This window comes from Diabrotica undecimpunctata, chromosome 1, assembly GCF_040954645.1.
Source record: "Diabrotica undecimpunctata isolate CICGRU chromosome 1, icDiaUnde3, whole genome shotgun sequence".
Classification (NCBI taxonomy): Eukaryota; Metazoa; Arthropoda; class Insecta; order Coleoptera; family Chrysomelidae; genus Diabrotica; species Diabrotica undecimpunctata.
The window spans coordinates 185,698,901-185,713,320 of NC_092803.1; the positions used below are offsets into that span (position 1 = coordinate 185,698,901).

Consider the following 14,420-nt stretch of genomic DNA (forward strand, 5'->3'; position numbering starts at 1 on the left):
TTTATTCATCGTAATCTACCAAACAAAATTCCCCAAATTCTGAATATCGAGCTAGTATAAAAAATATAGTAATCTACATTAATAGCACGGATGAGACAAATCATAGCGGTTTTCTTTCCTAGTTTATGAGAATTTGCGTAACCTTATCGCTTTTCTGTTTATGTGAATGCGCAACAGTGGGGGATTTTAATTATATAATATTTAAATGTACCATATATAACCAAATTGACAATTTTTTTAATGAGTTTTGTCTACTGAAAATTGCAGTATACTGAGTTGATTAAATTCACTAAAAAGGCTAAAATAAAAAGCTAAAGTCTAATGTCAATCCTTTTAATCTATTCACACCATATCTAACGATCTGTGATAAATGAACCAAATTATGCCAAATTCTCAAAAGAAAACACAGATGGATTCGAAATCTAACAAGAAAACACTGAAAACTTTTGTTTTCAAAACTTCGACAAAATTTATTAGAATTTACTTTCACTGCAGCAGTTTCGAAAGAGTTCCTTTCTCATGTAATCTATTTTTGGTATGCGCATTCACGTAATAGTCTTCAACTGAATAAGTTGAGGAGGGGAGAACTGTGTGTCTCAAGTTGGTCATTCAGAATTATATCTGTATTTTTTAATCTATTAATTTCCATAGATTCTAATAAAGATAACTTAAGGCCTTTATTTTGAATGTGAAGAATTTGAAATTGGTCATTAAAAGAATGATTATGGTCTAAAAGGTGAAGTACGTACGTTAAATATGTATTATTGAAAGACCTTTTGTGTTTTTGTGTTTTGCTATACGTTTGATAAAGTTCTACCAGTTTGTTCAATGTAAGTTTTTGGGCAGTCGTTACATATAAAACTATTAAATTTAAAACTATTAATTTAAGAAATAAAAAAAGGTACAAAACAAAGGTATCTAGGCATCACATTATCTAGCTACGAAAAGCTCAAAACAGAAGTAAAAGATCAAGTGAATAGAGCAAACAGAACAGCAGATTGCCTGAATGAAACAATATGGAGAAATAAAAATATCGGGAAAGAATAAATGAAAGGCAGAATTTACAAAACAGTTATCAGATCAATAATGACATACGTGGCAGAAACACGACCTAATACAAAGAGAACAGACAGGATGTTATAAACAGCAGAGATGAAAACATTTAGAAAAAATGATAGTAAAACACTATAGGACAGAGCTAGAAATACAGATATACGACGTAGATATAAGGTCTGAATGATGAAAACATCAAGGAGTGGGTAAGAAATAGTAAAGTAGAATAAAAGGATTATATAAGTCTGGTTCCCCAATAGGAGGACGATCAGAAGAAAGACCACGTAAATGATATAACGATAACTTACTGAAGGCACATTGAAAAACCATCAGAGTCGTGTCTACATAAAAAAAGAAGAAGAAGAGTTAAGCTAATAAAATACTCTGGAAAAAAAAGGAGTACCCCTTCCTTGAAGAGACACAGAGCCTAAACAAGGTTAAAACATTGGATCGAAGAAAAGTTCACTAAGGCTTAACTCACAAACAATGTTTAGGTGGGACAACCGATCATAGCAAATAACTCTTTATACTAGAAATGAATATTAGCATATTTGTTCTGATAACGTCATCTCGTGCACCAGCATCTTTAGAATTTTCATGAACTTGTAAAAGTACATCATTCGAGCAAAATCATCCTAAGCGATGAAGCACTTTTTCACCTTAATGGCTTTGTTAATCGTCAAATTTGACGCATTTGGGGTTCTGAGAACCCACATGTAACCATGGAAAAAAATGCATCCACAACGTGTCAATGTTTGGTGTGGATTTTGGGCTGGATGCATCATTGGTCCATACTTCTTTGCAAATGAGGCTGGTCAAGCAGTGACTGTTATTGGTGCTCGATATCGCAACATGATAAGAGAGTTCTTGCTGCCTACATTAGATAATATTATTGTGGGCGACATGTGGATTCAACAAGATGGTGCCGCATGTTATACAGCTCGTGAAACAATTCAATGACTGCAAGGGACAGTTTCGGTGATGAGAATTGGCCACCTATAATAGATAGTGTGATTTATCACCATCTAACTTATTTTTATGGGGTTATTTGAAGTCCAAGGTTTATGCCAATAAGCCTACAACCACCCGTACAATGAAGGAGAAAATCTGACGATGCATCAATGACATTCAGCCACATTTATGCAAAAGAGTCATGGAAAATTTCGACAAAAGAGTACTTATATATCAGCAAAGCCGTGGACGTCATTTTCCTGATGTGCAATTTTATACATAACCCTATCCTATATACTTTATGATTCATAAAAACATTATAATCCAAAGAAAAAAACAGTGTTTTCTATTAAATTCAAATCTCTCGTAAATTTTGGGACACCCATTAACTACGTTAAAATTTTTAAGAATCTACCTTGATATCAGACGTGACAACAAAGAACATTGGATATTAAGATCAATGAGAGCCGGATGTATTTTGTGATAAACTTATCAAATAAAAAAACCATGATGAGTCATTATACATTTGCCACAAAACTAACCATATCAAATTTACTCTGATACAAATTTTGTATTGCAAAAGATATTATCATAATAAAATGAATATGTTTATAGTCTTTTCTACGGCTTTCTGTTTGTTTCTTCTGGTGAAAAGTGAAGAGTATACCACAACAGCTAAAGTAAACAAAAAGTACACGATTATATCGAGCCCATACTATTATCTTCATATAGATTGTATGCCTATTATTTCTATTAATACTAAAAATGCCTTTAATACAGACACTGTTATATTAACAAGTCAGTCATATCCACATTTAGTGAAAAAATATGTTTTAAACGATACAATAGTGATGAATACTGGAATGATATGTGCCTATCAATCAGGTAAGTGATCTATAAGATATTCCTATATCTTATCTTGTTTATTTTTCTTTTAATCATTTCATAATCAATTTGAATTTATTCTATGTCAATTTCTTGTAGGTTATGACCATTTAAGTCGTAGTTTTCGCCAATCGTACCAAGTCGTACCAATCTTTTGCGTTTGTTGTTAAATGATCTCAATCTTGTTTCTTTAACTCACACAGTACGATCCAAATAATGTCATATTAATATTATTAATAATTTTGCATTTATTTTGAATATTTAAAAAATTTCAAATTTTCAAAATTCTAATGTCTTCACTTCTCTTTCGATCTTTAAGTGTGTTTCTTGTAATTCTTCTCAGTACTCTAATTTCTGCCGTTTCCAGTAGCCTTTGTATTGTGGTTGTGTCGGGTCTTGTTTCTGAGGCATATGTCATTATTGACTTTATACTGGCTTTATAAATTCTTGACTTCATCTCAGTGTTAATGGGACTGTTTCACCATATAGTATTATTAAGTCATCCTGCCAGTCTATTTGCTTTTTGTACTTGATTTCTTACTTCTTTGTTCAGGTCTCCACAGCTGGACAGTGTAATTTCCAGGTATTTTATTTTCATTACTTGTTCAATACTGATGCTATCAATGTCTATTTTACATATGGTTGGTTCTTTGCTGACTACTATTGTTTTAGTTTTCTGAGATGAGATTGTCATATTAAATTCTTTTGCTTTTATTTTAAATCTGTGGACCAGACTTTGCAGACTATCTTCATCTTGGGCTATCAATATTGCGTCGTCTGCGTAACAGAGTATTTTATTTTTTTGTATCCTCTTCCTTTGTTAACGCTTTTGATGATTTCATTTATGATTAAATTGAAAAGCATGGCAATGAGTCCCCTTGTCTTATTCCACTGCCTATTTCTATATGTTTTGTAAGTTGTCCATCTATTCTGACTTCCATTGTATTATTTTGGTAGAGGTTTTCCATAGTTTTTTATAATATTTAGGTTAACTTTTCTATTATATAAAAGATAACAATATAATAATAATAATAATAGAGTTTAATTATAACAAAAAATGTGTTACAATATAAATTTACATATCATCATCATTTTGGCTTTACAACCCTGTGTGGGTCCTAGCCTCCCCAAGAATTTTTCTCCAGTCGTCCCTATCCATCGCCTTCCTCCGCCAAGCACGTATTTCCATATTTCTCATGTCTTCATCGATGTTATCTAGGAATCTTGTTCTGGGTCTTCCTCTTCTTCTTTGACCAATAGGTCTAACAAGGAGCGTTTTTCTAGCTGGGTCGGTTTGCTCCATCCGCATTACATGGCCTACCCACCTCAGACGTCCTATCTTTATGTGTTTTACGATATCTGGTTCCTGGTATATCCTATAGAGTTCGAAGTTGTATCGTCTTCTCCAGACACCATTTTCATTTACCGCTCCACAGATGCGCCTTAGTATTTTTCTTTCGAAACATCCTAACATGCTTTCATTGCTTTTTGTTAAAGTCCAGGTTTCTGAACCATATGTTAGGACTGGGCGTATTATTGTTTTGTAGAGTTTTACTTTTGTATTTCTTGATATAACTGTAGATTTAAAAAGGAGATTAAGCCCAAAATAGCATCTATTAGCCGTGCAAATTCTGCGGTTTATCTCTGCGGTAGTGTCATTTTCAGTATTGACGAGCGTTCCCAGGTATACAAATTCGTTAACTGCTTCGATGACGTCATTTTCTATAACAAGTGGCCGTAGTGTTTGTGGTTGCGTACCTATTTTCATGTATTTTGTTTTATTGGTTTTTATTATTAAACCCATTTTTGTAGCCGCTTCCTTTAATGCTACGTACGCCTCTCGTGCTGCGTTTTCCGTTCTCCCAACAATATTGATATCATCAGCATATGCTAAAATTTGCACAGATTTGTTATATATTGAACCGGTAGTTGTGATTTGTGACGTACGTATTACTTTTTCCAGAGCTAGATTGAATAGTATACAGGAGAGTGGGTCTCCCTGACGTAGCCCGTTATTTATTTTAAAAGGTTCAGAGAGTTCCCCCTGGATTCGTACTTTGCATTCAACTTTTTCAAGGGTTAGTTTGGTTAAACTTACCAACTGATTTGGTACTCCTAGGTCTATCATTGCTCTAAACAATTCTCTTCTATTTACAGAGTCGTAGGCTGCCTTGTAGTCTATAAATATGTGGTGCGTGTCTACACCGTGTTCCAGTGTTTTCTCTAGAATTTGTCTTAGGGTTGAAATCTGATGAATTGTTGATTTACCACCTCTGAAACCAGCCTGGTATTGTCCTATTATTCGCTCTGCATATGGTGCCATACGATGGCATAGTATATTGGAGAATATTTTATACGCTGCATTTAGGAGCGTAATTCCTCGATGGTTAGAGCATTCAAAGATATCTCCCTTTTTGTGTATGGTGCAAAGTATTCCAATATTCCAATCATTGGGAAGGGACTTCTGTATCCATATTTCTTTTATAAGCTGCTGTAGCGCTATTATGATATCGTGGCCACCTTCTTTATATAATTTCGCTGGGAGATTATCTATTCCGGGTGATTTGTTTCTGGCTAGTTTGTTTACAGCGTCTTTAACTTCCAGGATCGTTGGTGGATCCTTCTCCCTCTCGTCTGCTCCGCTTACCTCGCAGCTTTCGTCTTCCGGGTTTTCTTCTTCCTCTATATAATATATACTATAATATATATATATATATATATATATATATATATATATAATATATAATATATATATATATATATATATAATATATAATATATATATATATATATATATATATATAATATATACTATATTATATATATATATATAATCTATATAATATATATATATATATATATATATATATATATATAATAATATAAATTTACATATGTTATACAATAAATAAACCCAGTTTCTCACATAAGTTGTGTGTCACATGGACTACAACTTGTACGTGAGGGTTGAATTTTTTTTAACATATTCGCACAAATTACAATTATATAAAACTTTTAAAGTAGTAACATACAAACTGTTGATAAATTCAATTAAGAAAACATAAAATTTAAAAATATAACATTTATTTGAAATTGAAGCTCATTAATAGCTGTTCATTAATTTATGCAATTTATATCTATTACCATGGATCCATTGTTTTAATTTTTTTTTTCAAATCTTTTATAGTTGTGTATTATTTTGATGGTAGATGGTAAGCAATTAAACATTTTTGGTCCCAAAAAATCAATGCAACGTTGGCCAATGGTTTTTCCTTTTTTTTGGTACTAATATCTTTAAATTTCTGTTTCTAGTTTGATATGTATGGTGGGTACAATTCAGAAATGATTTCTCACTGTGTAAATATAATAACGATTTGTAGGAGGACAACTGGTTTAAATCCATGAAATGACTGTCTGTAAATAACTAGTCCACTGAAGATTTTATACCCCTTCTATATGTGTATTATTCTAATTATCCAATTTTGTATAACGTTTAGATTTTTAAGGTGAGCATTGAAGGCTCTACCCCATCCAATAATCCCATAGGTTAATTGTGATTGTACCAAAGAATAGTATAAAATCTTCAAGTGGTGAACATATAAGAAGTCGGGAAGATATTTGAATTTTGGGAGTAAACCTCTTAGATATATTACATCTTTGAGTGAGTCTTGCTCTATCTTACTCTGTCAAACGGTCTCTTTAGGTCAATCAGACACAGAAATGCTGGTCTATTATAATCTAGTGATTTCTCAGTAATTTGCTTTTGTTCATCTGTTAAACTTATCCTCTGATTTATTAGTACTTGTAAAATTTTAGTTGTAAGTTTTAGGGTAGTATTTAACAAGTTTATAATTTGTAGTTTTCTGGCTGTTTTTATCTCCTTTTTAGAATGGTAGAATTAGTTCACTCGTTCTCCATTCTTCCGGATATATATTAACAGAGGCAATTTTCAGAGTAGTAGCTGATGAAAACTATAGAAAATTCTTCGATCATACCAATGATGATCTTAAGAAACCGGTCAAGTTAAAACATGTTGGTGAAGTGAATTAATATTGGTATGATTTAATATAGTAATTAGACGAGCCGATAGCGCCTATGAATAAAGGCAAATAAAGTGTTGTTGATGACTTATATTTTGTTGATTTTTTATATAACTGTTAAGAAACATGCCTTTCTAATAATTAATGTTTTCTGGTGACTTATTCTCTTCTACTTCTTTTAGGTGCATGCTATGATCTGACTAATCTCTCTAGATTTCAATGGGACAAGAAAAAAATTATGAGCGTATCAGAAAACAACACTTGCCTTAAAAATATGTTGGAATTTCCATTATTCAGAGGAATGGTTGAAGAAGTTAGCTATAGCCCGTTGATGAAATTTTTGATATTAGACTTTAATAATACTAAAAGAGCTTTAAGCCTGGTTAGCATGAAAAACATCTGCAATAAGTGGTTATGGACAACTGACCAGGATAATATTTTTGTATTTGAATCTGAGGATAATTTACCAAACGTTATGACTAATTTTTCATTTAAGGATTTCAAAAGTTTAGAGAACACTTCACAATTTAGTCAAGAGAAACTCTCTACTAAATATGATGAAGATTCCGAATGTAATATATTGATAAGTGATACTTTAAATGTAATAAAAAATCTCATAATATATTTAATTCTTTTTGTAACGGTCCGTTTTGTTTTTGGTATACTAACAAATTTGATACTTCTTGTCAGGACTAGTGAATCGAATGTGATGGAGTTACTAGTCTTATCATTTTCGCAGAACTTAACAAACCAGAAGATATTTTTTAGTGAACCAGAAACTATTAAAAACGTGTATGCTATTGCCAAACCCTTTGAAGCTGTCTATGAGTCAGCGGATAATCAATATTATAGAAAATAAAGTTGTATTTGCTTTTCAGTGTAATATAAGTTCATAAGTTAACAGAAAATATTGTTTTTATTTATTTTAAAAATAAAACTAATCAAATAAGCTATTTTAAAAACCTATTACGTTATTTTTTCAAAAATGGATGTTCTCGAATGGATGCAAAAAAAAACAAACAGAAATGAATGGACACACCTAATTCAGGCTTAAATCCGATGATGGATGAAATACCTGTTGATGATGAAGATGATAAGAGCTACTAGACTTTCCTATGACGACTTGATCTGTCTACGAATATTTAAACTGTATACATCAATCTGTGAAAGGTATACAGCCATGCTGTGAAGTGTATACAATCAATCTATGAAGTATATAAGTGTCCTCTTCTTTTAAACATCATCTTTATCATTAAGAGCGTAGGCGCAAAATTTCGGGCCAATGCTTTTTAAATGCATTCATTTTTTTCGAATCCTGAGAAAACTAATAAGTATTTTTGAAAAATTTAAACGCAGAATGAAAGAATACATTACTACTGAGGGCCGAAAGTCCCTGAAAACTTCTATAATGTTTACTTTAATAAGTTACAGGGGTGAAAAAAAAAGAGAAAATTTAGTTTTTTTTTTTAATTTTAAATATCTCATTCAAAAAAACTTTTTATTTATTCTAAGGGACTTTCGGCCCTCAGAAATAATGTAATCTTTCATTCTGCGTTTAAATTTTTTAAAAATTTTGGGCCTACGCTCTTAATAACTGTTGGCTTGTCTATTGTTTAACATAGATCTTCTCTAGACTCTTTCATCTATCTTTGTTCTACGTTTTTGCTATCCATTTAGTAGCAATTGTTTTAAATATTTATAAAATAAATAAATGTTTATTAAAGTTAGTTCATAGGGTTGGTGTCTGTAGTCCCATTTTTCTCTGTAATACTTTTGATAATATGTTCTGCTCTATTTCTGCTCAGTATATATATATATATATATATATATATATATATATATATATATATATATATATATATATATATATATATATATTGTTATGGATTAGTTTATCGATCAGAAATAGAATAAAGAGTTTTTTTATTATTTTAATATACCGCGGGCATATAAGTACAACCCTGTACTTATTTGTAATAGACCATAAGAGAAAACATTGTTCCGTGAAAGACTAAGTGAATAGTGAAAGGACAATGGAACCCGTATAATTATAGATTTAAGGAATAAACTTTGTAATTGTATTTTGCGTTGGGCATTTTTCGAAAGTAAATAAGAATTAGATTTAGATATGAGATAACAAGAATTTGGAAACTTATTTCTGTTGAAAAAGGTAAAATTGTTAATGGTTTCTGAAAAGTAATTTGAGTGAAAGTAGTTTATTTGTTTTAAATATCATGTTGGAAATTTTCTAAATCGAAAATAAGTGGGAAAGATGAATGCTTATGATTGGTTAAAAAGGAATGGTGGGAATGAAAGAGTTAAGAAGGTTGTCTGGGGAGATTGAAAGAATTATTATGTTACCGGCAGACCAGAAGAGAAGACGTGTTTTCGTGTAGTCAATCTGAGTTCGTTTGTTAGTGAAAAAGGTGGAAGCTGAGAGCAGATCAAAATTGAGAAGATTAATACCTCTTTTGAGTCTGCATAGTCCACGAGATATAATTGAGAAAGAAAGGAGAATTTGTGAATAAAGAATACCGGTCAAAAGAGGTTTGGGCTTGTGTTTTCGGAGGAGTAGTTTGCTGGTATGCGGTTTGGATCGATGCTAAGAACGGGAAAGATTTGATGGTAGCCGGACATAATCAATCAAGGAAGGAACTGTGGTTTTGATCGAGAGGAGACATCATTGGTGTAAAAAATTAAAGGTCAGTCAAATAATTTGAATGAAAGAAAATTTTAAGATATTCTAAAAATAAAATCAAATATAAGCATACGAACTAAGATTCCAAGTTTCAAAGAGTTATTTTTTTTGTGAATAAATTATATTTTTATATGGTCATTTTTTTTTAGTAGATATTATTATAAAACAGATCAATAGATAGTTTGTAATTAAAATTAAATTTAGAGTATAGGAGTTTGTCGGGAAAGATAATTGCCCACAAAAAGTTATTTATTAACATTCATCGTATTGCTTATTGAAAATAAATAATAATTTGTGTGCATATTTATGTTGTTTTAATGTTAGTTCCGTTTCCTGTTCTATCCCGATTATGAGCAACTAGAAGATACTGAACCCACTAGAAGAGATATATAAAGTAAACTGATTAAAGTAAAATTAAAAAGGCACCCTGAGAATTTTTAATAGTAATTGAATTGTATGACTCTGCATAAATTAGTGAATTAATTAATTAAATAATTGGATTAATTAAATTAGTGTTAATTAATAATAAAACATCATAAAGCAGATCACAACAATATATATATATATATATATATATATATATATATATATATATATATATACATAGCTTTAAACAATTCCTGTTGGTGATTTCTCGTTTTTTTTGGCTCATTGGGAAGAGAGTGGTCATCAATAGAAGATTAAACAAGCCTGGGAAACGCTTTGGCGCGACATGTAGTTAAAGGAGATTGCCATTGGTATGTAATAAATAGAATAAATAGAAACTTATCACCTTCTTCTTCTGGAACGCTCTGTTTGAAGGTTTGTTACCACTACATCAAAATGTTCTCTATCTCTTAGTTATTGTTGAACGTTCCTGACCGCCCAAGTTCTGATATTGCGAAGCCATGACATGGCTCTTCAGCCTGCTCCATTTCAATTATTAATCGCAGCAGCAAGAAACTTGTAGATAAGTGTAATTAGGGAAGTCTACCCCACATAAGGATAAAGTCAAATATAATTTTAATAATGTTCATAGTCATCTGTAACAGCTGCAGATAAGTTATCATAAAACCATTCTATTTAATTTGGAAGTTCTTCGATTTTGGTGCAAATACTTGAATTATCTTTAGGGAATAATGGATGTGTTAAAGTCTTAAGATATCACTAATAATCCCTCATTATTTTTGTTGCAATTACTAATAAAACACAAAACTAAATTCTATTTATTTTCTATATATCTCAGCCCAAATAAAACGAGTTTTTTTTTATCTCGTCCATCTTCCGTTGAGATGCCTGCTAAAACAGGTTGTTTTTTTTTGGTATTTAAATACGCTTCAATATTATGTAACCGTCAATTCTCCTCTTCTCAATATAAAAAAGTTATCATTTTTACGATCACAACTGGTCATGCATGTTTTTTCCTAGGTACGAACCGCTTCGCTAATTCATTAGAAAAAAACAAGTTTTTTGTCTAACAAGGATCGGGTCAATATACACAGCTCCACAGTTTTCGTTTTCGTGATTACCTTAACTTTCCTTGCCCCAAGAGCTTTATTATAAAATATGAAATATACTTTACAATGTGCTTTATCTTTCTTTTTAGAGTATGGCAACTAAGACCATCTAACTACTATCTACCCAACTTCGCTAGAATTTCAATTTTTTTTTATTAAATTCAGTTGAAGAAAACTTAAATGACTGATTAGGTATTAATTTTTTCGACAGTTAGTTATAAGTTGTCAATGAAAATATCAAACACAATCTGAAAAGTTATCCAAATACTGTCGAAAGCCAGTGTCTTGATATAACTATCTATCTATAGCCCAAAATCTATTCATGTGTTGAATATATCTCTCCCATTTGTCTCCATTTGTCTCTGTCTTCTGTTTGTCTTTTCCACATTGGACCTGCGCTTTGCTCAATGTCATCTTTCCATCTCATTTGCAGTCGACCTCTTGACCTTTTTGCAGTATATGGTCTCCAGCGGCCAATTTCTTTATTCCATCTTCCATCCTTATATCTTTCGTTATGCCCAGCCCATTTCCATTTTAATTTCAATGCATGTTCGACAGCGTATGTTGTTTCGGTTTTGCATCTTATCCACTCGTTCCTCTTTTTATCTCTCAACGATATTCCCAACAATTGTCTTTCCATAGCTCTTTGAGTTTTCTTTATTCTATCTAAGTTGCTCTTGGTACACGTCCGCGTCTGGGCACCATATGTTAGAACAGGTAGGAAGCATGCATTAAATACTTTCGTTCTTAATTTTAAAGGTATTTTTTGGTTTTTGATAGTATATGACAGTTTTCCAACTCCATCTAAACTTTCGTTTTCTCTACCTTTAAATACAATATGTTTCCGGACTTTAACGAGATGCAGTTTTCACCTTTTCTTTTTACCTCCGATAGTCCGATTATGTCCCATTGCAGGTGTTTAACTTCTTTCTCTAATTCATAGAGTTTCTCGTCTTTAGACAAAGATCTTACATTGAAATTTAACATATACATTTACATATACAAGATATACATTTTTGTTGTCTGTATTGACGAACTATTGTCTCCCCCAGATCCGATGATTATTAGATAAGGTGTAGGATTTGCCACAATGTGAACCACCTACCTGGGGACCAGTTCCGTTCGGGTTTGTATTCGCCATTTGAAAAGGGAGGTGTTGACCATAAAACACAACGCTGGTCAGACGGGTTGGTGAGTGTATGTTCAGCCGCCCACTCTGGGTCAGACGCTGTTTGTAGCCGTCCACTCTAGATCAGACGCTACTGATTTTATATTAACCCTAAAATTAGGGGGTGCCACTTCCGCCATTCTCGCCTTACCGAAGGTATCCTTCTCCGCCTTGAATGCCGTTGTGGTCTTCATCCGTGACCCTGGACATGGGATCCTGAGCAGGTACTAGTTTCCCGGGTCAAGAAACACCTGGAATCTGTGGAGGGCAGGGAATGATTCATTCTCCCTGATAGAACTGTCTAAGGAGTTCCTACCCACTACCCAAAGTATCTCGATACTATTTAGAATAGTTTTAAGAGGCATTTTTCCTAATAAAAGGTTTTGTAAATAGAACAAATATTATTCGATTTGTATTTCACAATAAGTTTCAGAAAAATCAAAATATTTGTTAAATTTAAAACAAAATTATAAAATTTAATATGTTTACACATTTATTGTGTAAATTAAATTTATTGCGTATTAATGTTGATAAATTAAAGTGTACTGAAATTGAAAGAAACTTCCAAATATGCTTAGATCGTAAAATATCATAACATCCTAGAAGTGAGGTATATCCCACTGAACTTAACACAAATTGGGAGTTTATGAAAACCACGCTCAAAGAGACCGCATAGGAAGTGCTGGTTTGATGAGGAATGCCAACGAGTAACGAAAGAGAAAAACAACGCGTATCTGAAAATGATCAACAGAAGGACTAGGAGCAATGTTGAAGAATATCGAGTAAAGAGACGAGAGGAAAAACAAAAACACAAACAGAAAAAGCGGCAACAAATCAATAAAGAGTTCGAAGAAATGGAAAACCTTAACAAAGAACACGAATACAGAAAATTTTACAAACAGGTTAACACAAAAAGAAAAGTTTTCAAGCCACAAGCGAACCAAGTCAAGGCCCTTAACGGAATTCTTTTAAACGAGAGAGTGGAAGTACTAGAAAGATGGCAGAAACATTTTAGTACGCTACTTAATGGAGAAAGTAGAGCTGAAGGTAGATATGATATAGAAATAGAACAGGAGGATACTGAACTACCAACTTTGAAAGAAGTAAACAAAGCAATTCAGTCTCTAGTCAGAAACAAGTCACCCGGAGCAGACAACCTACCCGCAGAAATATTTAAATGTGGCGGTCAAATATTTGTAACCCTTCTTCACAAACCACTAATACAGGTATGGCAAGAACGCGCGTTACCAGAAAATTGGAATACTGGAATTATATGCCCCATACACAAAAAAAGGAAACGTTCTTGAATATTCCAACTTTAGAGGGATTTCCCTTCTTAATACAGCATATAAAATTGTGTCCCTGATACTTAACGAACGACTGGCACGGTATACTGACAATATGATCAATGGACTGACAATAGGATCCTACCAAAGAGGCTTTTTAAGAAATAAATCTACCATTGATCACATATCATCCATCAGACAAATATTAGAAAAAACGACGGAGTACGACATAGACTGCCATTACATCTTCGTAGACTTTAAGGCAGCGTACGATACTATTGACAGGTCCCAATTATATTCGGCGATGATCGAATTAGAAATACCAAAAGGATTGGTAGAATTAATTAAAATGACAATGATGAAAGTCGAATGTAAAGTGCGCGTACAAGGGGATGTTTCAAAACCATTTAAAACCAATAGAAGACTGCGCCAGTGAGATCCGCTATCATGCACGCTGTTCAACCTAGCGTTAGAAAAAGTTATGAGAGATTCGGGAATAAACTTAAAAGATACGATATATACCCGTAGTATACAAATAATGGCATACGCTGATGATATCGTCATAATTGGAAGAACCCAAAATGAAGCAGTGGAGGCTTTCACACGTATCAAAAATGCCGCAGAAAACATCGGACTTCTGATTAACATCCAGAAAACTAAATATATGCCGGCCATATCACGAATTCAACAAAATAACTGGTGTAACACGAAACGATAGAAATGGTAGAAGAATTCTGCTACTTAGGATCACTGGTAGACTACAAAAATAACACATCCAACGAGATAAAAAAAAAAAAAGAATATGCGTGGCTAACCGCTGTTATTTTGGCCTGGGTACTCAAC

General features: G+C 32.5%; 2 protein-coding genes across 2 annotated transcripts; both read left to right on the top strand.

Moving 5' to 3' along the window:
* The first annotated feature begins 2,536 nt into the window (after positions 1 to 2,536).
* On the top strand, positions 2,537 to 8,295 carry LOC140441637 (uncharacterized). The gene is made up of 2 exons (XM_072532494.1): positions 2,537 to 2,889; positions 7,112 to 8,295. The coding sequence occupies exons 1-2, from the start codon at positions 2,604 to 2,606 to the stop codon at positions 7,786 to 7,788; spliced, it is 963 nt and encodes a 320-aa protein (XP_072388595.1). The 5' UTR covers positions 2,537 to 2,603; the 3' UTR covers positions 7,789 to 8,295.
* A 4,736-nt stretch (positions 8,296 to 13,031) lies between these two features.
* Positions 13,032 to 13,598, top strand: LOC140436651 (uncharacterized). Its single transcript, XM_072525654.1, has one exon. It carries the CDS (start codon positions 13,032 to 13,034, stop codon positions 13,596 to 13,598), a length of 567 nt encoding a protein of 188 aa, XP_072381755.1.
* The last annotated feature ends 822 nt before the right edge of the window (positions 13,599 to 14,420 follow it).

Coding starts and splice junctions, on each gene's coding strand:
- LOC140441637 (XM_072532494.1), top strand. CDS start 2,604: ATGAATATGTTTATAGTCTTTTCTACGGCTTTCTGTTTGTTTCTTCTG. Junction 2,890..7,111: donor GATATGTGCCTATCAATCAG/GTAAGTGATCTA, acceptor TACTTCTTTTAG/GTGCATGCTATGATCTGACT.
- LOC140436651 (XM_072525654.1), top strand. CDS start 13,032: ATGATCAACAGAAGGACTAGGAGCAATGTTGAAGAATATCGAGTAAAG.